We start from the raw sequence: 23,688 nt of genomic DNA, 5'->3' as shown, positions 1-23,688 counted from the left end.
AGGCTACAGTCCTTGGGGTCACAAAAGAGTGAGACATAACTTAGCGACTAAACACCAAGGCAGCTTGAGATATAGGACCATGGTGTGGCTGAAAGTTCATGCTTGGAATAGTAGTTTGGGGTTTCTGGCTTGGGAGGAGGAGAAGAGCAAAGCTTTTGTAGAACTTCACAGAAGAAGGGAGAAAATAGATGAGATGGAGAAATAGTGTTCTAAGAGAAAAGCAAGAATGTACAGTGTCTCTCAAGCCCAGTAAGAAATCAATGGCTTCAAACATAGCAAACTTTTCTACCATAGGGTATTAAAGATAGCATGGAGCTAGAGACAGAAGGTATAGATTTAAAAACAAAAAAAAGTAGAAAACAACATGGCGATTTGGAAGTGTCAGTGAAGTCATTGTTTTGTTTGTCCTGAATTAATGAAGGATTGAATGAGTAGAGTAGGAGAATTTTACTCTGTTATGAAAGGCTATTCACGGAAGGTTCTTTAGGAGGTTGAAATGAGTGGGCCTTGCAAGCCTAGGTGCAGAAGGTAACTTCAGGGCAGAAGAGCAAGGCCAAATATTGAATCAGAAACTAAAGAATTCCAGTGGGTAGAATATAATAAATATGTAAGAATAGTGAGAAAGGGATTATGAAACACAAAACAGAAGGACGGAAGGATAAGATTTGTTGGGATGGAAGGGTGAAGAAATTGTGATGGGCAATGGGGATGGTAAAATTTTGAAATTCTCTCTTGTGCATGACAGTTCAAAGTCTTGGCCTCTCACCTCCAACACTACGAGGGAAGCATTTGAGAATGGAAAGTAGTATCTCAAGTACCAAACAATCTCAACCAGCTTATTCTGGATCCAGATCCTCCATTTTGTAAACCATGAGGCCTCTTCTCCTCACAACATAGTTGTCTGCTGCCCTCTGCTGGTCAATTTTGATCTTGGATCTTCAGATAATTAAATTTAAGAGCATGTGCAAAGCCAGGACTTGGTAGGAAGTCCAGTATAGAACCTATTAGATTACATTCATTCAGTACATTTTTTTTTAAATCACATCTATGTCTAAGGCCTAACAGAGGAGGTTCAAAAAAGAATAAAATACACATTCCTAACTCTCAAGAAGCTCTCATGCAGTCCAGTCTGAGTGAAGATTAAAATATGTACACGTTAAAAAAAAAAAATGCACGTACTCAAAAAGATTTTTTTGGAGTGGCTTAAATGTGCCAAGAGTGTATATTCTACAAGGGAAGGAAGATTTCACATAGTAAGATAAGGGAATAGGATATGTGAGTGACAAGTGGTTAGAGAAGACTTCCCAGGAAAACCAGTATTTAATGGAGACTGAGAAGAAAGTGAGGATGAGAGATGATTTCAGGCAGAGAACAGCATGAACACAAATATTATACCAGGAACTAAAAGAATACCAGTGGATGAAATGTAGTGAATATGAAAGAATGGGGAGAAGAAAAAAAAAGGGACCATGATAGGGTTTAAGGTCCCTGGCCACAGTGTGGATGCTTTAGATAATATCAGTGTGGATAGATCACAATGTAGACGCATTACATATATCAATGCATGCAGTACTCACATGAAGGCTCCAGCAAGGGGTGGGGGTCCAGCCTGCACTCACTTCTGAGAAAAGTAGACACAGTTGAGACTATTTAGGAGGTAGAATAAATATAACTTATTTTAATTAAAATTTGCAGAAGCACATAAAAGGAGATGCCTTGAATACAACCTAATGGATGGTAGTAGTAAACTGATAGGTTCTAGCTGTTGTAATCAAGAACCTCAAAGAGCAGGTAAAGAGACATGCTGGACGGAAAGTATGGGGGGATAGCGGTATGGTGGGGGGAGGCAGTGGCAAGGAAAAAACAGCATAAATGGAAAGAGCAGCATGAGCTAGATATGAAACTCTGCTTGCATATCTCATGAGACAGCATGAGAATGGCAGAAAGGTGGGAAACTCCAAAAAATGTGTAAAAAACTCTATGAATTACCTTTGAATCCCTGCCCTCTGGGGAATCTTCTTGGGATTGTGGCTGTGCAAGAAATCAAATACAAAGAGAACATCCTCAACAAGAATCCTAGATATTCCCCACAGTGAGAAACTGGGAAGAGGAAGAACCGGCTGAGGTGAGTACAGGAGGGCTGGAGAAGGATCAATTCCCTAGCTAGGAACTTGGAACACGGAGAATTTAGAACACTACCTGGCACATAATAAGCACACGATAAAAAGTGAGTTATCTTCGTACACTCTGGCTCCAGCCAGATTGGCAGTGTTGATGTTTCAATAGATTATTCCTCACAAGCTCTGTGATCCCTGAGATGTAGCACCTCAGGGAAATCCTTGTGAGAGAACGCCTTGTTTCCAGGATCTTCACGGTACAGAGACCTACAAGATGTGACGTCTGGTCATTAAATTCAGAGGTGCCCTCTTTATCTGGAAACTCCAGTTTTGACTATTAAAAGCACAACTAGCATTCACATTCCCGAACAAAACTTAACCCTTCTTGAACCAAATCTTTTGCTACGCCCTCTCGAAAGAATGAAACAAGGTATGTCGAAACTGCTTGCAAACCTGAAGTTACAGAACTCTCTAAGTGCTTTGTATTCTAGCAGCCAATACAGTTGTACATCATTAAACGCTTCTTGTGGTCACCCTCAGCCCCCTTCTTCCCCCAAATCCAGGGGTGAGACATTCTGGCTTCTGTTTCCGATACAGAAAGGGAAGGGCACGAAAGACAGGTGGAAGCCAAGAGGTTTCCTTCACACACCCTGAAGGGGGAAAAAAAGCGCCCGTCACGAACAGGATTCGAACCTGTGCGGGGAAACCCCATTGGATTTCGAGTCCAACGCCTTAACCACTCGGCCACCGTGACTTCCAAGACCGCCCTTCACCGAGCACTTACAGAAAGGGTCCGTACAACGACCTGGAGCGGCTGGTGGCAACGGGAAGTTGGGCCAAGCCCAAACACACAGCCTGTGACCTCCTCACATTCCGCTCCTTACCTCTGCCTCCACGCCGCTCAAAGGAAGAGAGTCGGGTGGATCGGGTGACCCAAGGAGGAAGGGTCTCTCGCCCCACGAAGATGAGGGTCTCAAGGAGCACAAAGCTGTTTAGCAAGCATTGGCGAGGCCTGCAGAGGAAAGCAGTTGGAGAGGAGGGGCTGGGTCCCCGGGGTGGCGGCTAGGGGACTCCTCGGGTTAGACCTGGGACAAGGAGTTAGGGGCGAGGGAGGCTCAGAAGGAGTTTAAACGGGGCACTCCTGGGGATGGATGAAAGGAAGAAACTTCTTGCGGAAACGGGTCCAAGGCTCCTCGGGATTAGGGGCTTTGTGGGGTTAAGAAATGTGCAAGGTGAGGACCACTGAGGACTGGGCTGGGGGCTCCTCAGGCGACCGGCATCCCTCTGGGGTAGGATAGAGAGGTACCCCACTCCCCCGGCTGAGAGGCAAGAAAAGACTTCAGGTCAGGTAAAGGGCGATCTCAGGGGAGTGTGCGCCCCCTCCAGGAAGTAGCTTCCTCCCTAGGGCTCCGGCGGCGCCCGCCGCCGCCGCCGCCAGGGAGGCCGCCAGGGTCCGCCCCGCGCCAGGCTCTTCGCCGCCACCGCGTCCGGCCGACCGGCAGGGGGCGCTGCGCGGGCCGGGGCCGGCCTAGGCGGCGGGAGGCGGCGGCCGCGGCGGCGGGAGGCGGCGGGAGGCGGGCGGAGGAGGAGGCGGAGGAGGCGGGAGCTGAGCTGAGCGGGGCGGGCGGCGGCGGGGCCCGAGCCCGAGAAGATGGCGGTGCGGAAGAAGGACGGCGGCCCCAACGTGAAGTACTACGAGGCCGCGGACACCGTGACCCAGTTCGACAACGTGCGGCTGTGGCTCGGCAAGAACTACAAGAAGGTACGCGGGCAGGGCCGCGCGGGGGCCGGGGGCGGGACAAAGGGACCGAGGCCCCGCGGCTCCCCCCACCCCCAGCCCCTGCCCACCCTCCCGCGGCCCCTCCCCTGCGGCCCCCGGAGCGGCCCCAGCGCGCCCTCCGCCGCCCCGCGCCCCTCCCCCAGCCTCTTTTAACAACCCCCCCTCACCCCCGCCTCTGGTTCCAGCCCCCGCCCCCACTGCTGCGCCCTCTGCCCCTTGTTTTTCTCCACTGGCCCGGCGGGTCCCGGTGCCAGCTGCCCACCCTCCATAAGCATCGCCTTCCGGGCTTTTCCGGGAGGGACGGTCGGGGGTGGACGGGTGCCGAATGTACCCCCCCACACACACACCCGAGCGTGCCCGCCACGGTGCCCGCCAGAGCTCCCCACGGAGCCAGGTACCAGCAGGGCTGAGGCCTCGCCGGTGCTTTGTGTATGCTCAGAGAAAGATGATGAAAGCCGGAGGATAAACAGCCCCAGAGCAGGCCCTCGATTGCTCACCAGCCTGAAAAAGGCCCCCGCCCCGCGATCACCTGTCTACCGCCCGCCCCCCATCTCCGTACAAGGGATAACAGAACCTCTTTGGGAGTCAGGGTATAGGAGTTCCTGGGCAGCTAGCTACCCCTTCTAAAACCATTGCTCAACTTCACAATGAAATCACCCCACCACCTGGCCTTGCATTGCCTTGGGTTTGGGGTTCAGAGACTAGGATGCAGTTTGTGTCTGGAGTCCCCCATCCCGTAACAGGAGATAATAAGGTAGTGAACAAAGGGTTCAAACCTTACCTGTCTTATACCAGACCTCTTCCTGGTGATGTCTTTGTCTTTAGGCCTGGTTGAAAGGAACATCTCTGCGTAGGGCTTTTCTCTGGAGAGGGTCTGCATCTCTTCCTTCTCACTGCCCCCAATAAGAGGTTCTCAGACTTTCCTTCAGCTCCCCAGTTCTTCCTGCTCAGTTCTGCAACCTGTCAGAAGTGTGATGGGCCGGTGGAGAACGCCCCTCTGATCCTGGTTGTGAGTCTGGCTCTGTTCTCAGAGGTCTCTCTGGGTTTCAGAGCTTGACCAACAGCTGCTGAGTCTGTGGCTTGTCTACACCAGCGTGAGGCTCTGGCTCCCAGGTGTCTACCTTTGACCTTTTGAACAGGAGATCAGTCTAGGGGCTTAGTGTCTGGCCCTGGGGGGATTGACAGCCTGTGACCTAGTTCAGCTGTCAAGCTCTTAGCTCTTTGTCATTTACCTTTTCTTTCAAGGATCTCTTTACACCTCCCACCAAAAGGTGCACTTTTTTCTATGGGCAGGGTTGAGGAAGGGGATCAAAAGGTAAAGTTAGCCTCTTCGCACAGTTTTACATGAGAACTGAAGGCTAGGATGCTAGGTCGCATAATATGGAAATATTTAAGAAGGCCCAGGCTTGCCTGCGTCCAATACAGTTTCCTCAAGAAGGGTAGATACTGGCTTGCTATTTCCCACCTGGCTGGGCAGTAGCTGTCTTTTTTCCCTTCTAGGAGGGCATGTGAAGACATGTGCCCTATATTGCTTCTTTGCACCTTTCTTATCAGGCTGTATTATAGGGGGAATCTTGACCTTCCACACCATTACTCAAAGAAGTAGACTGCTGTCTCCCTTAGAGCATTCCAGATGTTGCTTCTGTGGCCTGATCCCTATGAATCTTCACAGTTTTACAACTCTCGGTGCCATTGGCTAAAGATTGGTATCCTGCAACTCCATTTTTAGGGTGTAGTTGAGGGAGAGTAGGAAGCTGCCTATACCGCCAGCACCCAAGACTGGTACTGGTAGTAGGCAGCTGCTGAATGTCATCTTCTTGGTGAGGGGCACCTCACGCCTTCCTTCTGCCATTTTCTTTCTAAGAGATTAGGCATGTGGGGGAAGAAGACACTGTTTCTATCCCAGATGCTTCCAGAGCTCCTGGGGAAGAAATAAGGGAGACGGTGGAAAATTGATTTGGGGTCTGTTTTTCTCTCCTTTTCCCTGTTCCCCAGTATATACAAGCCGAACCACCCACCAACAAGTCCCTGTCTAGCCTGGTTGTACAGTTGCTACAATTTCAGGAAGAAGTTTTTGGCAAACATGTCAGCAATGCACCGCTCACTAAACTGCCGGTGAGTGCAAAAAGCAAGGGGGCAAATCTGAGAAGGAGTTGTCTTTTGTGTTTTTGTAAATCTTCTAGTTTTTGAGGTTTGGGTGACTTCCTACCATCCCTTTCCCTGGCTGGGGTGTTACTGGCTTGGCAGAGCCCCCAGTTTACCATCCCCTTTGTCCTAGTAATAGTTCTTGCAACAGGTTATCTCAGAGTATCGAAACTCAGTCATGAAACTCATGGCATGGTGAAAACATGTGAGATTTGGATTTGCACGCTCTTGTGTTCAAATCCTGGCTCTGCCACTTGGTGTCTCTGTCATCTTGGACAAGCCATTTGTGCCTTTTGAGTCTTGGTTCCTTTATCTCTCGATGGGATTAATATACCTACCTTGTAGGTATAACCTGTAATGATTAACGAGGTAACCCAGTAAAGGGAATCCAGTAAGGGACAGAGTGGGGCTTTGTGAATATTGGTTTCTTTCTCTCCCCTCTTCTAGGCTACAAGATAGAATGGCACAGGGGTTAAAGAATTCCAGCTTTGAGAGGAAGATCAGTTCAGCATAAGATTTTGTGAAAGGATTGTTAAATCATAACAGAATTTAGAATGTAACTATCACATACTTCTTCCCTGTCTCAATTTTGTAGATCAAATGTTTCCTAGATTTCAAAGCAGGAGGCTCCCTGTGCCACATACTTGCAGCTGCCTACAAATTCAAGAGTGACCAGGGATGGTGAGATGCCTTCTCTTCTCTCTGTACTTCTTACATTTAGTTTAAAGGAAATCCCCCTTTATGATTCCCTGGGGTCTTTGTGGGGTGGGAGAGGGTAGACATTCTTGCAAGTCTTTTATTTCGCTAGATCAGCAGACCTGACCTGCTAGGTCAGAAAAGTGGCTGGGAGTCAGAGCCAAGAGTCTTTAAGAATGAGTGAATATGTATATGTATGTCAGTGTGTGTATTGTAGAGGAAAAGGGATTCTTAGGTTGACATCTCAAGCCTTTCTTTGTCCTTTCAGACTAAGTACAAAGTGATTTGTGGAGTTGAGATCAGTGAACCCCAGATCCCAGGCGATTTTGGCACAGCTGAAGGCAAAATTGCCTCCTAATCTCCCATATTAAAATAACCACATATGCTAACCTCGTCCCCAGACTTGAGCTATACCACTCACTAGATTATTGCTTCTTTATAAGGCGGCGTTACGATTTCCAGAATCCATCACGCATGGACCGCAATGTGGAAATGTTCATGACCATTGAGAAGTCCTTGGTGCAGGTAATAGTCAAGAACTCCCCCACTTATCTCCCTTCCCTGGATGAGAATCCCAAACACCCCTTCCCTGTAATCTCATCCCACTTATTTCTTCTCCCCACAGAATAATTGCCTGTCTCGACCTAACATTTTTCTGTGCCCAGAAATTGAACCCAAACTGCTAGGGAAATTAAAAGACATTATCAAGAGACATCAGGTGAGTGGGTGGGTCAGGAGAGGTTTTAGAAACTCCATGACTCTTTTTCTGATGTTTGGCATACAAGAAGCAGCCCCACGGTAGCCCTACCTATTTGGAAGAATATTAGAATTAAAGCTTTAAGCCTCTGTTTCTGTTTCTCTGTTTCTCCCATTCCCATTCTTGGCAGGTTTAGATCACTGTTCCTAGAGACTGCATAGGCCTGAGGGGAAAAGCATCTATTCCACTGAGCTAGAGATTGCCTGATTTGAGATAAATGAGATCTTTGCTCTCTGGAACTCTGTAATAACAAGCAGCTGTCATTGGGACATACAGGGACATAAACTTGACTGTTCATTTCCCATGTGTAACAGATTATCTCTTCAGAGGTTTATCTGTAGCAATTTAAAATTCTTTGATTTTTCACCATTATTAGCAAAGTCCCAGCCGTTTCTCTCTGCCACTCAGCCGATGTGTATTTAGAGAATGCAAACCAACTTTCATACCATTCTGATACCATATGATTATGAAGGCAGATCTGTGGTTAAATCTTACTTTGCTTTATTTACATTCATGACTAATTCAAAGAGGACCACACTTACCTGCTTCTCTTTATGTCATCCAGGGAACAGTCACTGAGGATAAGAACAGTGCCTCCCACGTTGTGTATCCCGTTCCAGGGAACCTGGAGGAAGGTGAGACCTGGGTTTTCTTGGGTCACTGCAGTGGATGGCTTGGACTGGGAGATGGAGGACCACTCAATAGCTGTGCAGTGCCTGGGCTCCTCCCTCCTTAGAACCCTGAATCTTCTTACCACCCTTGTTCGTATTCCCAAATGCCCTGCTGCAGCAGGTGTTGTATACAGAGTTCTTTAGTATATATACCCTTTTAGCTCATGTCTCACCCTGCTCTGTCTCTGTCCTCAGAGGAATGGGTACGGCCAGTCATGAAGAGAGACAAGCAGGTTCTTCTGCACTGGGGCTACTATCCTGACAGGTGAGGATGGGATCTGGGGACAAGTTTAAGTACAAGAGCCAGACTGAAAAGCCCTAGAACATCTAGTAAAGCAAGAAGGCACTTTTTGAGGGTTGTTTTTCGCTCTGTTAGTTTGTTCTCCCACTTATTATGGGAACCCTCTTGTCTGTCCTGTGGGAAGAATTTGGGCTTACTGGACAAAACTTAGGCTAAAAGGATTGGTGCTTTGTGTGTGAGATGGTTATCCTAGTATGAGTTTCGGTAAGTAAACATTAGAAATAATCTAAACATCTAACAGTGGGGAAATGTTTCAGCAAATTTATATATCTAGTCAGTGGGTTATTTTACAGTATTTAAAGTGATAGAGATACCATACATAATTTATAAGTAGGTATTGCAAAAAGTAGAATGTAAAATGACATGTATCATCGCCATTATGTAAAAACAAAATAATAGGAAAAAAAATTGTAGAAAAAAGTTACTGGGGAAAACATATATTGAATGTCACAGTGCTTGTGTTAGGATGATTTCTTTCTATTTTTGAAACGTTTTGTAATCATTTTTATTACTATATAGTGAAAAGAATCCCAATATTAATTGGAAAAAACAATCATACCCAACAAACCATACAAAAAGTAACCCAACAACCCGATACTTTTTGTAAATGGAAAAAGTAAAAGGTTTGCCCTTTATTTTTCCACAACTCTATCCCATTGATTGTGCTTCACGCTCAATTTCCCATGGCAGTTATGACACGTGGATCCCAGCCAGTGAAATTGAAGCGTCTGTGGAAGACGCTCCTACTCCTGAGAAACCTAGGAAGGTGAGCTTTCCTTGTCCGCCCTCCCTCCCCCAAGAAGAATACCGGGGCCAGACTGCTCTTGGAGGTGAACAGAGAGGCTCCTGGGCCCTTGGGTTCCTCTGTTAAGGGTCCCCAGACAAAACGAGGGCTTCCAGGCCTCTCCCCAGGACAGTCTGCCTTTGTACTTCAGGTTCATGCAAAATGGATCCTGGACACAGACACCTTCAATGAATGGATGAATGAGGAAGACTACGAAGTAAATGATGACAAAAACCCTGTCTCCCGCCGAAAGAAGATTTCAGCCAAGACGCTGACAGATGAGGTGAAAACTCTTTTTCATTTCTCCTGAGCCCTTAGCCCAAGTCTCAGAACAATCTTCGTTGGAGATTGTTGGCTGACATCTGCCCCAATTCTTCAACGGGCAGGTGAACAGCCCAGATTCAGACCGACGGGACAAGAAGGGGGGGAACTATAAGAAGAGGAAGCGCTCCCCCTCACCTTCACCGACCCCAGAAGCCAAGAAGAAGAATGCTAAGAAAGGGTAGGCCAGCCCCTAACCGGCCCCTGCCTTCACTGCTCTGTCCACTCCCTGGTTAAGGAAGGAAGGACTAATCCCCTCCCATAACTAACTACCAGGCGCTGGCCTACAAGGGAAGAGGAGATCTTTAGCTATCCAGTGTCTACTTCCGGTCCTGGTCACTCAAAGAGAGCTTAATCTGCAGATGAAAGGTCTTTGCCTCTTCCACTTACTTTGTAGTGATCAGTTTCTTCTTTGCTCAGTTCTGCTGTCAGGGTTTTCTCTCCCTTTTTTCTTCCTTGCAGTTGTTTTTCTTAATTAATTTATTTTTGGCTGCATCTAGTCTTAGTTACAGTACTCAAGGTTGCTCAAGATCTTCCTTGCAGCTCGTGGGCTCTCTAGTTAAGGCACACAAGCTCTAGGGCATTCAGGCTTAGTAGTTGTGGCATGGGCTTAGTTGCCCTGCCGCATGTGGGATCTTAGTTCCTGGAGCAGGGATCGAGCCCACTTCCCTGCATTGGAAGGTGGATTCTTAACCACTGGACCACCAGGGAAGTCCCTTCCTTGCAGTTTTATTGGAATGTAGCTGACATACAGCCCTGTAGAAGTTTAAGGAATACATCATGATTTGGTTTATGTACATTGTGAAGTGATTATCAAAGTACATTTGGTAAACGTCTTTTGTCTCATGTAGATAGTAAATTAAAGAAATAGAAAAATAAGTAAAAAAATTTTTTTTCCTTGTTCTGAGAACCCTCAGGATTTACTCTTTTTTTTAATTTTTATTTATTTTTTCATTTTTTGGCTGTGTTGGGTCTTCATTGTTGCATGGGCTTTTCTCTAGTTGTGACCAGCAGGAGCTACTCTCAATTGTGATGAGCACGCTTCTCATTGAGGTGGCTTCTCTTGTTGCAGAGCACGGACTCTAGAGCACAGAGGCTTCAGTAGTTGAGGCTCGCAGGCTCTAGAGCACAGGCTTAGTAGTTGTGTTGCAGGAGTTTAGTTGCTCCGTGTCATGTGGGATCTTCCCAGCCCAAGGATTAAACCTGTGTCTCCTGCATTGGCAGGTGGATTCTTAAACCACTGGACCAGCAGGGAAGCCCAGGATTTACTCTGCTAACAACTGTCGTGTGCACCATACAGCAGTGTTACTTATGTTTATCACATGGTACCTCACAGTCCCTTTGGGAGCTTTTCCTGCTTCCTTTCCATTGAACTCACCTTCCAGGCATTCCTTGCCCAAGGATGCCTGGATTCACTTTCACTCTCTTTCCTCTACAGTCCTTCAACACCTTACACCAAGTCAAAGCGAGGCCACAGAGAGGAGGAGCAAGAAGACCTGACAAAGGACATGGATGAGCCCTCACCGGTCCCCAATGTGGAAGAGGTGACATTGCCTAAGACAGGTATGGGCCAGGCCCAGCTCCAGGTATAGAGACTCTTACCCTTCACGTCAGCTGGTTATTGAAGTCATTGTCATCACCACAGACAGTCCTCTAACTTCATTTCCATGTCTGAGTCATGGGCCATGCTGTCTCCAGACTTTTTTTATTACACACCTGATAGCTCAGTTGGTAAAGAATCTGCCTGCAATGCAGGACACCCTGGTTTGATTCCTGGGTCGGGAAGATCCACTGGTGAAGGGATAGGCTACCTTGTCCAGTATTTTTGGGCTTCCCTGTGGCTCAGCTGGTAAAGAATCCACCTGCAATGCAAGAGACCTTGGTTCAGTCCCCGGGTTGGGAAGATTCCCCTGGAGAAGGGAAAGGCTATCCACTCTAGTATTCTGGCCTAGAGAATTTCATGGACTACAGTCCATGGGGTTGAAAAGAGTCAGACATGACTGAGCCACTTTCACTTTCAATTTCAGTAAGATACACTTGAGCACAAATTATACACATGTAGTGTTCACCACTACTTTTAGGAACATTATAAAACACATACGTTATGTAAAATCAGGAAAATGTAGAGGATAAGATTAAAAAATAGAGGTTCTAATATTCTTGGCCTATATTCCAGTGAACTCTCTTTTGCATCCCCACTTTGGAGACTACTGTTCTGCAGTACTGCTTTATGTCTGTATTCCACAGACATCCAGGAGTGGGTTTCAGGAGTAGGGTGGGAAGGCCACTGAGAGAGGAGTTCCAGCTTTCACCCCTTCTTCCATCAGAGCAGCTCTCCTCTCTGTGTTTTCTCGGGTGAGCTTCTGTGTATGAATTCAGTGGAGAAAAATGTCCTCTGCTTTCAAAAATGTTTAAGATACAGCCACTCCTCTGCAGAATGATTTGGTCAGACTGTGTCAGTCCAGAAGGAACTTATAGACTTCTAGATGGAGATAAGGGGCAATTAAAGACAAGAGTGATTGATGAATGTTCGTAGAGTAGAAGATGCTTCTTTATAAGAAAAAGGTTGAGTAAAATGAATCTTTGATGGGGGAAGGGGAAAAGTTTCAAGCTCTAGAATGATTGTGACTGGAGCAAGCTATTACATTTTGTAATCAGATGGAGCAAGCTTTGGGAGAAAGTGAGCTCTCTGGAACTGTTCACAGTGGAGAGGCGAGGGCTTGATTTAGACAGAACCTGTCTGTTAAAATGACTCTCTCCCCTGGCAGTCAACACTAAGAAGGACTCGGAGTCCGCCCCAGTCAAAGGAGGCACCATGACTGACCTGGGTAAGATGGGGCGCTCGGGGCAAGGCAGTCAGAGCCTAGAGGTGGGGGCGGGAGGCCGACCCCTGCCCCTGGCCTGCCGGGGCCTTTCCAAAAGCGCACTTGTTCTCCGGACCCTCAGGCAGCACCAACCTTCTATCTTGCTGTCTCTCTCTTTCAGATGAACAAGAGGATGAAAGCATGGAGACCACAGGCAAGGTAGAGCCAGTTTAGAGGGCCCCTACCTCTCCCTGTGTTTCTGCCCTGTGTTTATAAAGTTCTTTTCACCCAGAACTTTCCACTGCCCAGACTCTTCCCACCCTAGAACTCATTCTCACTGTTGCTCAAAACTCTGAGCCTTTTGAATCCCAGGGCCCATAACTGTTCTGTTCCATCCCATCTTTAGTGCCCACATTCCCAGGGTGGGGGAGAAGCAGGGGGTTGCTAAGGGCTAAACGAGAATGCTGAGAGTCCAGCAGCCTCCATACTCATAGGATGAGGACGAGAGCAGCACGGGCAACAAGGGGGAGCAGACCAAGAACCCAGACCTGCATGAGGACAACGTGACTGAGCAGACCCACCACATCATCATCCCGAGCTATGCTGCCTGGTTTGACTACAACAGGTATCGATCCTCCAGCTCCTCACTAAAGTGTTATTTTCCTGGACCATGAGTCAGCATATTCCGTCTCCCACCTCCAAACAAGTTCCCTCTTCCTCAGCCAGCAAGCCTGGGGTACAGTTCAGCTCCTGGTCTAGTTCTCAGACCCAGGCTTCCCATTCCTTCTTGCTGCCCCTTCTTCCAGACGTTTCCTCTCTTTGGGGTCCCATCTCTCATCTTTGGGGTCCCATCTCTCCAGTTGAGCCTTCTCATTGCACCCTGGCTTCTCTTGCAGTGTTCACGCCATCGAACGGAGGGCTCTCCCTGAGTTCTTCAATGGCAAGAACAAGTCCAAGACTCCAGAAATGTAAGCTACTCTAGCTCGTGGTTCTCTTCCTCCTGTCCCCATTGGCTCCTCCTGATCCAGTTGGGCAGACAATTCTTGAGCTCCCTACATGAGCCAGGCACTGTGCTAGGCTCACAGAGACATGCTGTCTGCCCACAGGCAGCTCCAGCCTAGCACTGTGACCACTGCCCTCTGGGATCTGCTGGGGACTGTGTGAAGCTTGCTCTTCTGTTCAAAACAAGTATCTGCTTCCCCCTGTGCTCAGCTGTGTTTCCTCCCTCTGTTTCTTTTAACAGGGTTTAGAGCTTTCCATCCATACTTAACCTGTGCTGTCTAAAATGCAAATATCTCCAGCATAAGTAATCTCTTTGGCTAAAGTGTAACTGACTATTACTGGTCCCATAGAGTAGGTTTTGACAGAAAAAAACAGGAAGAGGAACTATTAAGACCCAGTCTGTGAATTAAAGGATAGAGAGATGTGTTTTGTAAAGTCTGGGCCTGGGGCTCAGACATCTTCCTGTCCTTCGAGGCTCCTCCTCAGACCAAACCTGCCTGGCTTTAGTTTGGTGATTTTCTGTGGTTAGGAGTGTTCCAGGATAGATATGGGTGGGCAGGTGGGAGCTAGTGCCGAGCCCAGGCGCCCTGAGGACTAAACGCATTGGCTTCCCAGCTATTCCTCAGCTCCCTATCTCCCTGCTCCGGGGTCCCCTTCCCTTCCACCATGTTTCTTTCCCCACAGCCTGGTATGGTTCTCTTCTCCTTCTCTTGCTGGGGAAAGCAGTGTATGAAGAAGCCTTGCTCTCTCCAGAGGCAGTAGTGACAGATGACATGAGTTCAACTTGATCTGCAGGCAGAGTTAGAACTAGAACTCTTTACGCTTTGCACTCTGGGTGTAAAATACCAAACGATATATGTATTGAGTGCCCTTTATTTCCAAGGCATTACCCTAAGTATCCTACATACCTTGACTAATTTAATCTTCACATCAGCTTTAGCTGTAGGTCTTATTATCTTCAACTTACTGACAAGGAAACTGAGGCGCGGAGGGCGTCAGTCACTTGCTTAAAGTTACACAGCTCATGAGTAATAAAGCTGGGGTCTGAGTCCTGTAGTCTGCCTCATGTTCTCAAACTTTACGTTACGCCACACAATAGCTGCCATTTTTGGAGCTTGTACAGCGTGCCCAGCACTATCTGTATCTCTACAGACCTTTCTATTCTCAACAGACACTTCATTTTACAGTTAAGGTAACTAAGTTTCCAAAATTTAAGGCCATCATAGTAGAACTAGGATTTGAACTTAGTTCAAATCCTAGTTTTGATTTTCCCCCTTCAAAACATGTATTCTTAAGGCTATGCCCTGCTAACTAGGTGGAGGCACCCCTAAGGACTTCCCTTTAACATCTGCCTTTGGAATTAAGGGCACTTTCTCTTTTTGATTTCTTTCTCAAATGTTGGATGAGGGAGTGCCCTGTTAGCCTAATGGTTAGGATTCTGGGTTTTCACTGCCAGGGCCTGGGTTCAGTTCCTGGTCAGGGAACTGAGATCCTGCAAGCCATGTGGAATGGCCAAAAAAAAAAAAGTTGGATGAAACATCCCCAAGCACACACAGCCAAGGAGATAACTCATTTAATGAAAAATCCCATCAAGGGTCTGAACCCCTCAGGTCTAGCACACAGGAGAACCGCAGTGTGTACTGAGTTGGATGAGGCATTCTTCTCTGTCACACAGGAAGGTCGTTCTTCTCTTACCAATTTTCCCTACCCCTCAGCCCTCTCACCGTTCATATCTCTCTCTTTTAAGCTACCTGGCCTATCGGAACTTCATGATTGATACTTACCGGCTAAACCCCCAGGAGTATCTCACGTCTACTGCCTGTCGCAGGAACCTGGCGGGTGATGTCTGTGCCATCATGAGGTGGGTCTGCAGCTGAGGGGTGGCAGATGCCCAAGGACAATGCTCACAGATGCCTCTTGGCTGAAGTAGAGAGGCTGCTGGCAAGGAGCATAGGGGATGAGCAGGAAAGACACTGCTAGAGAAAGGCCAAGTTCAGGCTTGGGTCAAGGTGACTTAGGGGGTGGCAGGGCGCTCTCTGCAGTGTGGCAGGAGGAAGAAGGAGCATGTCTGTAGTGAAGGAGCCTATCCGGTGAGAGATGCAGGAAGCAATGTTTAGCTGATGGGTGGATATGGAGAGAGGCCCTGGTGCAGGTGGAGACTTGGCTGTCTCTGGTGTGTAGGAGCTGGGAGGAGGCCATATTTCCTAGGGAGTAGAAGGAACAGAGAAGAGGGTGCCCCCAGCCCTCTCCTCGTGTGTGACCCAGTCTCTGCCTCTCTCCTCACAGGGTCCATGCCTTCCTAGAACAGTGGGGTCTCATTAACTACCAGGTGGATGCCGAGAGTCGACCAACTCCCATGGGGCCTCCGCCCACCTCTCACTTCCACGTCTTGGCAGACACACCATCCGGGCTGGTGCCGCTGCAGCCCAAGACCCCGCAGGTAGAGTGAGGGGCTGCGGGGACGGGGTGGAACTGGGCAAACTGGGGCTTCTTTGGACTTTTCTTTTTCTGGTTTTTTAGGGTAATGTTTCAGGAGTGTTTGAGGCTTCTTCCTTTTCCATGGGATGCAGAGGGCCACAGGAATCAGTCCCATGTATTTAGCACCCTCTCTCAGCCTTTGTACCTAAGACTGCAAGGACTCGCTGAGGGAGAAGAGATCCTTGTTATCCTCGGGGAGCAGACAGGCTAATGCAGGGGATGGAGCAGATAGAGAAAAATGGCTTATGATTCAGTTGCATGAGATTTTTTAACCTTGTCACATTTCCAGCATTTTTTTCATTTTTGCTTCATTATTTTTATCACTTCCATTTTTTTCCATTTCCATTTCATACATTACAAAAATTGTTATGTGGCTTGCCCAGGGTCAGACATGTAGGATTAGAACCTACTTGTCCAGCTCCTAAGAGAACCTATAAAGATACACGTGAATACAAATGGATATCATGCCAATTCCAGATCTAATTAATCATTCAGGGAATACAGAACTGTGGCATGAGTGCCCCCCGAGCTTCGGGCTGCCCAGCATTTGGTCTTGAGGCCTCCAGGGCCTCAGCCTGGTCATTTTGTGCCCAGCCTGCATGACACCAAGCTCTGTCCCCCAGGGCCGCCAGGTTGATGCTGATACCAAGGCTGGGCGAAAGGGCAAAGAGCTGGATGACCTGGTGCCAGAGACGGCTAAGGGCAAGCCAGAGCTGGTAGGTGGGGTGTAGACCCCGCTGGGCTGCTTCTTTGCCCCTTTATTGGGGGGCCCCTGCCCGGGAAGAAGAGCTGTGAGATCAGAGGAGCTACAGCAGTGAGGAAGTCCACGCAGGGGTGTCCCTGGCTGTGGGAAGGGAGCCCCTTCTGTCTGTCCTCTCTCTCTGTCTGCCCCTGGCTCCTGGCAGTCACTCGGAGTCACCTCTCTCTTTCCCTTCCACAAATAGCAGAACTCTGCTTCCCAGCAAATGCTCAACTTCCCTGACAAAGGCAAGGAGAAACCGACAGACATGCAGAACTTCGGGCTGCGCACAGACATGTACACGAAGAAGAACGTCCCCTCCAAGGTACAGGGCCGTGGGCACCTGGGGTTGGTGCTCCTTTGCTCCTCAAGGCTGCAGGCTCTTCCCGCTGACCCACCCGTGTTTCCCCTGCAGAGCAAAGCCGCAGCCAGTGCCACTCGAGAGTGGACAGAACAGGAGACCCTGCTGCTCCTGGAGGTAACCGGGGCCAGGGAAGGAGAGTCCTGGAAAGGGAAGTGGCCAGGGTGCCGGCCACACTTGGGAGTGGGGAGGGCGTGATCTTGCCCTGTCTCTCTCCTTCCCAGCTCCTGTCGCATACTCCTCCAGGGGCCAGCTGCCAGGCAGGGACTGAGACCATTTTGTCGGCCTCTTGTCCTTTCCAACTGCTACTTGGAGATTCCCCTTGGGCCTGGCAGAGTATATAAATATCACAACTCGGAGAGCTCTGAAGCAGCTCTGCTTAGCAGGGTGGGGGATGCTGACCTTTGAGGGAGGTGGTTACTGGAGTAAGTGAGGTTGTGTCTCCACCACCACCACCAGGCACTGGAAATGTACAAAGATGACTGGAACAAAGTGTCAGAGCACGTGGGAAGCCGCACACAGGATGAATGCATCTTGCATTTTCTCCGGCTTCCCATCGAAGACCCGTACCTGGAGGACTCAGAGGCCTCCCTGGGCCCCCTGGCCTACCAGCCTATCCCCTTCAGCCAGTCAGGCAACCCTGTGATGAGCACCGTTGCCTTCCTGGCCTCTGTCGTCGACCCTCGAGTGGCCTCAGCTGCTGCGAAGTCAGCCCTAGGTAACGTGCAGGGCTCCCAGCCCTCTTGGTTTGCATTTGAAAGGCTGGGTACTCTGACCGTGCAACCCCCTCAAGTTCACTGCCCTACTGGCCTTGTCTGTGGCTGGCATCAGCCCAGGCAATGGTCCAGCTCCACGCAGGCGGAAATGAAGAGCCGGGCTTGTGAGGGAGCTCTCACAGAGAGTGCCATAACTGCCTACCTGCCTGCTCCCAGCCTCCCCCTCTCTGGGTCTTACAGAAGAGTTCTCCAAAATGAAGGAAGAGGTACCCACAGCTTTGGTGGAGGCCCACGTTAGGAAAGTGGAAGAAGCCGCCAAAGTGACAGGCAAGGCAGACCCAGCCTTTGGCCTGGAAAGCAGTGGCATCGCAGGGACCACCTCTGATGAGCCGGAGAGGATCGGTAAGGCCTGCCGTGTTCCCCAATTCCTCCCTTTTTACCAGCAGCCTCAGCCTCCTGGCCTCCCCACACCATCCCTGCCTCCACCCGACCTCAGAGCATGAGACGAATGGGGTGAGTTGGTGGGGTGTTTATTTTCCTCAGGGCTTTACGTTAGGTACCGTGGCTCCCCACTAGTCCTCTCAGTAAGATCTTGGCTAGAAGGGGCAGTTGGAAGAGTGTTATAGACCAACTGTCAGACATTTCCTGTTTCCTCTTCCCCTGGACCCAGAGGAGAGCGGGACTGACGAGGCGCGGGCAGAGGGCCAGGCCACAGAGGATAAGAAGGAACCCAAGGTACAGCGGGATTGACACAGGCTGGGAAGGCAGAGGGGTCCGGTGTGGACCGGGGAAGGGAGCTGGCTCCACTTAGCTTGGGCAGGCGAGGGCTGCGCTTGGATGGGGCTGCATCCTGGATCCAGGCCCCCTCCCGAGTAAGAGGTGTAAACTCAGCTCCTGGTCTGGGCCCTCTGTGTGCGAACCAGCACCCTGACACTCCCCTTTTTCCTTTCCCTGGGACTCCAGGAACCTCGAGAAGGAGTTGGGACTGTGGAGGAAGAAGCAAAGGAGAAGACCAGTGAGGCACCCAAGAAGGACGATGAGAAAGGGAAGGATGGCGACAGCGAGAAGGAGTCAGAAAAGAGTGATGGAGACCCGACAGGTGAGCCTCACACGGTGGTTGGGGTTCAGAAAGAAAGCCAGGCTCTAGGGCTCACGACCCTTTTCCTGGCCCAGTGGATCCTGAGAAGGAGAAGGAGCCCAAGGAAGGGCAGGAGGAGGTGCTGAAAGAAGTGGTGGAGTCGGAGGGGGAAAGGAAGACAAAGGTGGAGCGTGACATTGGCGAGGGCAACCTCTCCACCGCCGCCGCCGCCGCCCTGGCTGCTGCCGCTGTGAAGGCCAAGGTAAGGCCTCAGACCCAGGGAAGGAGGTGCTGCTCCTCATCACACAGCACCTGGAGGAAAGCCTGCCTTGTCATCATTACACAATGCTGGCCTGCCTCCTGTCCCCTTTGGATCCTAAGAGGGACACTTGGTCATCTCTTATCTTTTTTAAGCCTTTATCATTAGGCCTGTTTTTTTTTTTTTTTTTTTTGTAAAACATTTAATTTATTTATTTGGCTGCACTGGGTCTTCGTTGCAGCATGTGAGCTTCTCTCGTTGCAGAGCACAGGCTCTAGAGCGAGAGGGCTTCAGTAATTGCAGCTCATGGGCTCTGGTTATGGCAGTTGGGGCACGGGGGCTTAGTTGCCCCATGACCTACGGGATCTTAATTCCCTGACCAAGGATCGAACTCACTTTCTCTGCATTGGAAGGTGGATTCTTAACCACCAGACCACCAGGGAAGTCCTGATTGGGCCTATTTTCACCCTCTCAATTATTTGACCTCTTCTTATCCTTTGATATCCACTCTTTTTTCATGTTCTTTAAAAAATACCACTCAAGCCTGTGCTACTTTCTGGGTTGTGACCACAGCAAGTTCTGTCTTAAAGCCTGTCAGCCCCCACACCACCCTTCTCTGTTGCCCAACATCTTCAGCTGGGTCCTCCCACTGATGGCCACCCCACCCCTCCTTCCTTAGCACTTGGCTGCTGTTGAGGAGAGGAAGATCAAATCGCTGGTGGCCCTGCTGGTGGAGACCCAGATGAAAAAGTTGGAAATCAAACTCCGGCACTTTGAGGAGCTAGAGACGATCATGGACCGGGAGCGAGAAGCAGTGAGTTGAGTGCCCTGGGAGTTGACGGGGCCCTACCTTGGCACCGGGCTGGGCCGCAGTTTAGGGCGAGGGGAGCAGTACAGAGAACCTGAGGCTGACGGCATCACAGTGGAGCAGACTAGCCCAGACCAGGGAAGGAGGAGCCAGCCTGGGTGGTTAGGGACAAGTGACCCACAGGTACAGCCTGGAGACTGAGGTCCCACAGAATGTCAGCCCCAGGGTCAAGTTCTTGTTGGTTCTTTGCTGCATCTCCAGGTCCTTGAAGGGTGCTTAGTCCATGGTAGACTTGGTGTGGAGTGACTGTTGAGTGATTGAACAGGTTTAATGCATGATGAGAGGGTAAGGGCTTCAGATCCAGGGGTTAAAGTTGGAAAGGAAATAGGATGGACATGGTGTCGAATCATTTTGATTCTTAGAAGATATAAAAGAAGTAGAAGACAAGGACTCTGATCCTGAACTCCTCAATTGAAGATATCATATATCCAGTATGGAGACAGCAAAGTTGGCTAATGCTTCAAGTATCTGACAAATGAAAATTAAGAGATTTCCAATCAAGTATAAAAGTCCTGAGTGAGAGCAAAATAGAGGCCAAAGCTCAGAGGCTAGTGAGATGATCTGGGAGGGCTTCCTAGGAATTGTGAGTTTTTCTTCAGTTTTGAAGGAGGGAAAGAACATGATTTGACTAGAGGAACTTGGTTGGGGGTGGGTGGTCAGTTTCCAGATGAAAGTAATGACAAATTCAAAGCTTTGGAGCTGAAAATGAACAAGGGCTGCCACCAGATTAAGTCTACTCCTTTGGCCCCGGCAGCTGGAGTACCAGAGGCAGCAGCTCTTGGCCGACAGACAAGCCTTCCACATGGAGCAGCTGAAGTACGCAGAGATGCGGGCCCGGCAGCAGCACTTCCAGCAGATGCACCAACAGCAGCAGCAGCCACCACCAGCCCTGCCCCCGGGCTCCCAGCCTATCCCACCACCAGGCGCTGCTGGGCCACCCACTGTCCACGGCTTGGCCATGGCTCCAGCCTCTGTGGCCCCGGCTCCTGCGGGCAGTGGGGCCCCTCCTGGAAGCTTGGGGCCCTCCGAACAGCTTGGGCAGGCAGGGTCAACTGTGGGGCCACAGCAGCAGCCACCAGCTGGAGCCCCCCAGCCTGGGGCCGTCCCACCAGGGGTACCCCCCCCTGGACCCCATGGTGAGTGATGGCTTCTGGAACTCTGGCTGAGTGGAGGGTTCTGGGGCATGTTCCAGTTCCCCTCAGAGGCAGTGTGTGATAGGACTGGAGATAAGGATTGACCTCAGTTTCTACAGATCCTCCTTCACCATGGCTATTCCCTAAGTCAGCAGGGCTCCCTCCCCAGAGCCAGATTTTTGGAATTTTGTTCCAAGGATTTATCACTCAGTTCTAGTATCAGGAAAAGGGAAGGTGGCCTAGGAGTGACTGGGTTATCCTCACTGTGAGAGTGAGTTGGTGAGTGAGATTGTATGCCTCCAATCTTCTCCATCTCTCCTCTTCATTCCCAGGCCCCTCACCGTTCCCCAACCAACAAACTCCTCCCTCAATGATGCCAGGGGCAGTGCCAGGCAGCGGGCACCCAGGCGTGGCGGGTAATGCTCCTTTGGGTTTGCCTTTTGGCATGCCGCCTCCCCCTCCTGCTCCATCCATCATCCCATTTGGTAGCCTAGCCGACTCCATCAGTATTAACCTCCCCCCTCCTCCTAACCTGCATGGGCATCACCACCATCTCCCGTTCGCCCCGGCCACTCTCCCCCCACCTAACCTGCCTGTGTCCATGGCGAACCCTCTACATCCTAACCTGCCGGCGACCACCACCATGCCATCTTCTTTGCCTCTTGGGCCGGGGCTCGGATCCGCCGCAGCCCAGAGCCCTGCCATTGTGGCAGCTGTTCAGGGCAACCTCCTGCCCAGTGCCAGCCCACTGCCAGGTGAGAAGGGTCCTGGAGGGGGCAAGGGGCGGGAGAGGGCTCCACAGGGTGGACTGGAGGGCAGGTGGGCAAGGGGCTCGGGTACTAGGGCTTCCAGGATCGTTTTTTTGAACGCTGTGGTAAAATTAGAATACAGGAGGGAAGGGCCTCTCTGGCTGTCCTCCACCATTCCCCAGCCTGGCAGCTGCCCCCTGGGATGACGCTGGGGCCTTTCACTGGTGGGTCACGGAGGAGTCCTATGACACAGAGCATCTCAGTTGTAAACTGGAAAAACGGCTACTTGTTTGCATGATGATTGCCATCCCATTTGCTTGTTCCCATCACGCTCAAGTGCCCCATTTAGAGAGTTCCCTGGGGGGCAGGAGGACAGTTAGGGGTGTAGCAGTTTTCCCAGCGTGTGGTGGGAGAGAACGCTGGGAAAAGGAAGTTGTCCATGGGGGTGCTCTCTCATCTCCCGTCCATTGCATGCCATGCCCGGTTGCATGTCTGGTGGCCTGGGTCTGGAACCTCTCCCCTGCTCACCTCAGCTGATGCAGCTTTCTTCTCTCCACAGACCCAGGCACCCCCCTGCCTCCAGACCCCACGGCCCCGAGCCCAGGCACAGTCACCCCCGTGCCACCCCCACAGTGAGGAGCCAGCCCGACATCTCTCTCCCTCCTCATCCCCAATGGAGATCAAGGTTCCAGGAACAGCCCCGTCCCCACCACTGGGACCCTTCCCCAGCCTGGAGAGTTCGTCACTATGTAAGGAAAGTCCTCCTGCCCCTCCAAAGCCCCCACCGTGCCTGTCAGGGGCATGCATTTTTACATTGGATGATTCAAGGACTTCTGTGGAAAAGATGTTTCTAATGTCTGGGAGAGAAGATAGGATGGGGACACTGCCCTCAAAGGAAGGGCTGGGCGAAGGTGTTTCTACAAGGTCCTAATTAACCACTGTTAAGGGTACATCCCCACAAAACTACTGCATTTTTTATGGATTGAAAAAAAAAAAAAGCCCTTTAAAAGGAAGTAGAGATTTTAAAAAGCCCTCCAACCAGTGAGAAAAATCCAAGTTTTACATTTTTTGGAGGAGGGAGGTGAGTTTTAGGAAAGGGGTATCTAGGTTCTGGGGAGAGCTCTGATAGAATAGGGTGCAGGCTCTGTCTCCTCCGGCCCCTCGTTAGTGACTGAGTCAGCTCCCCACACCCCTCGGCTACCCCATTTATTCCCACACTCCTCTCTCCCACTGCTTCCTCAGTGTTGCTGTTTAGGCCACCCAAGCTCAGCCAATGACCCCTTTCCCTCTGAATGTCAGTTTTGTGTTTTTAAAAGTCTCCTGCGTAGTTGATGTCAGCGTATGTCTATTTGGTGGGGAAACGTCTTGGGGACTCCTGTGGTAGGTAGTGGAGGAAGAAAGGGCACGTGGGGCTTTGTGGCCTCCTCCCCGGGCTCTGGCTCCCAGAAGATGCGGAGAGGGGAGCACTAAAAGAATGGGAAGTTTTAAAAACGTGGAATTGTCAAAAAAGCACTTAAGCACCTCCTTACAACATGGTGGGTCACTCTGTCCCCTTTTCCTCCCACCATGCCCATCATGGCTGGTAGCGGGGAATTCCCTGGGATTTGGGGCAGCAGCTGGGTAGGGGTGCCTAACCTAGGGGCATGCCAACCCCCTGATGGCAGCTCATGGCTCAGCTCTGCTCCCCAGATTCCAGTGCCCCCAGTACCAGCTCTCCCCTCTTCATCCCTGATGTGAAGACAACAGTGATTCCAAGGCTTTCCACCAATTCTTGGTCCCTCCCACCAGGCCCTTTGTTCCTCGTGTCCCCTTGTTTCTCTTCCTCTGCGTCTTGGCACCTTTCTTCTGTTCAAAATTTTCTGTAAATTTTTTCTTTTTTCTTCCTTTTCCCTTTTTTTTTTTTTATAAATTAATTTGCTTTCAGTTCCA

General features: G+C 50.1%; 1 protein-coding gene, 2 long non-coding RNA genes and 1 other non-coding gene across 16 annotated transcripts in view; 1 reads left to right on the top strand and 3 right to left on the bottom strand.

The window, feature by feature from the left end:
* The window catches only part of LOC102389307, a 9,665-nt gene extending 6,062 nt beyond the window's left edge, over window positions 1-3,603 (bottom strand). The window contains exons 1-4 of one of the 6 annotated variants that reach the window (XR_006550492.2): window positions 3,002-3,568; window positions 2,200-2,767; window positions 1,990-2,031; window positions 1,578-1,621 (exon numbers count right to left, since the gene is read on the bottom strand). This is a non-coding gene — a long non-coding RNA (uncharacterized LOC102389307). Of the gene's footprint in view, window positions 1-1,577; window positions 2,768-3,001 lie in introns of all 6 variants that reach the window. The other 5 variants (XR_006550493.2, XR_006550490.2, XR_006550489.2 and 2 more) reach the window with 5 other exon arrangements.
* The window catches only part of LOC112584546, a 13,200-nt gene extending 8,385 nt beyond the window's left edge, over window positions 1-4,815 (bottom strand). The window contains exon 1 of the long non-coding RNA XR_006550494.1: window positions 4,679-4,815. This is a non-coding gene — a long non-coding RNA (uncharacterized LOC112584546). The remainder of the gene's footprint in view (window positions 1-4,678) is intronic.
* Window positions 2,790-2,871, bottom strand: TRNAS-CGA. Its single transcript has one exon. It is a non-coding gene; the product is annotated as a tRNA-Ser (tRNA).
* On the top strand, window positions 3,695-23,688 carry SMARCC2 (SWI/SNF related, matrix associated, actin dependent regulator of chromatin subfamily c member 2). Of its 8 annotated transcripts, none has more exons than XM_025283729.3 (30): window positions 3,695-3,879; window positions 5,893-6,012; window positions 6,638-6,723; window positions 7,182-7,263; window positions 7,364-7,456; window positions 8,061-8,130; window positions 8,362-8,431; window positions 9,158-9,233; window positions 9,403-9,534; window positions 9,638-9,753; window positions 11,011-11,135; window positions 12,341-12,400; window positions 12,558-12,595; window positions 12,871-13,001; window positions 13,273-13,344; window positions 15,126-15,239; window positions 15,665-15,818; window positions 16,480-16,572; window positions 16,804-16,920; window positions 17,011-17,073; window positions 17,416-17,674; window positions 17,913-18,074; window positions 18,343-18,407; window positions 18,636-18,771; window positions 18,846-19,012; window positions 19,689-19,823; window positions 20,632-21,013; window positions 21,343-21,426; window positions 21,700-21,765; window positions 22,319-23,688. In XM_025283729.3, exons 1-30 carry the CDS (start codon window positions 3,769-3,771, stop codon window positions 22,393-22,395), a joined length of 3,456 nt encoding a protein of 1,151 aa, XP_025139514.1. In that variant the 5' UTR covers window positions 3,695-3,768; the 3' UTR covers window positions 22,396-23,688. The 8 variants fall into 8 exon arrangements, with proteins under 8 accessions (XP_025139514.1, XP_025139510.1, XP_025139509.1 ...); XM_025283728.3 differs by having other exon boundaries at window positions 3,696-3,879; window positions 16,801-16,920; XM_025283725.3 differs by having other exon boundaries at window positions 21,343-21,765.

This window comes from Bubalus bubalis, chromosome 4, assembly GCF_019923935.1.
Source record: "Bubalus bubalis isolate 160015118507 breed Murrah chromosome 4, NDDB_SH_1, whole genome shotgun sequence".
Lineage (NCBI taxonomy): Eukaryota > Metazoa > Chordata > Mammalia > Artiodactyla > Bovidae > Bubalus > Bubalus bubalis.
This window is presented reverse-complemented; position numbering and strand designations above follow the sequence as displayed.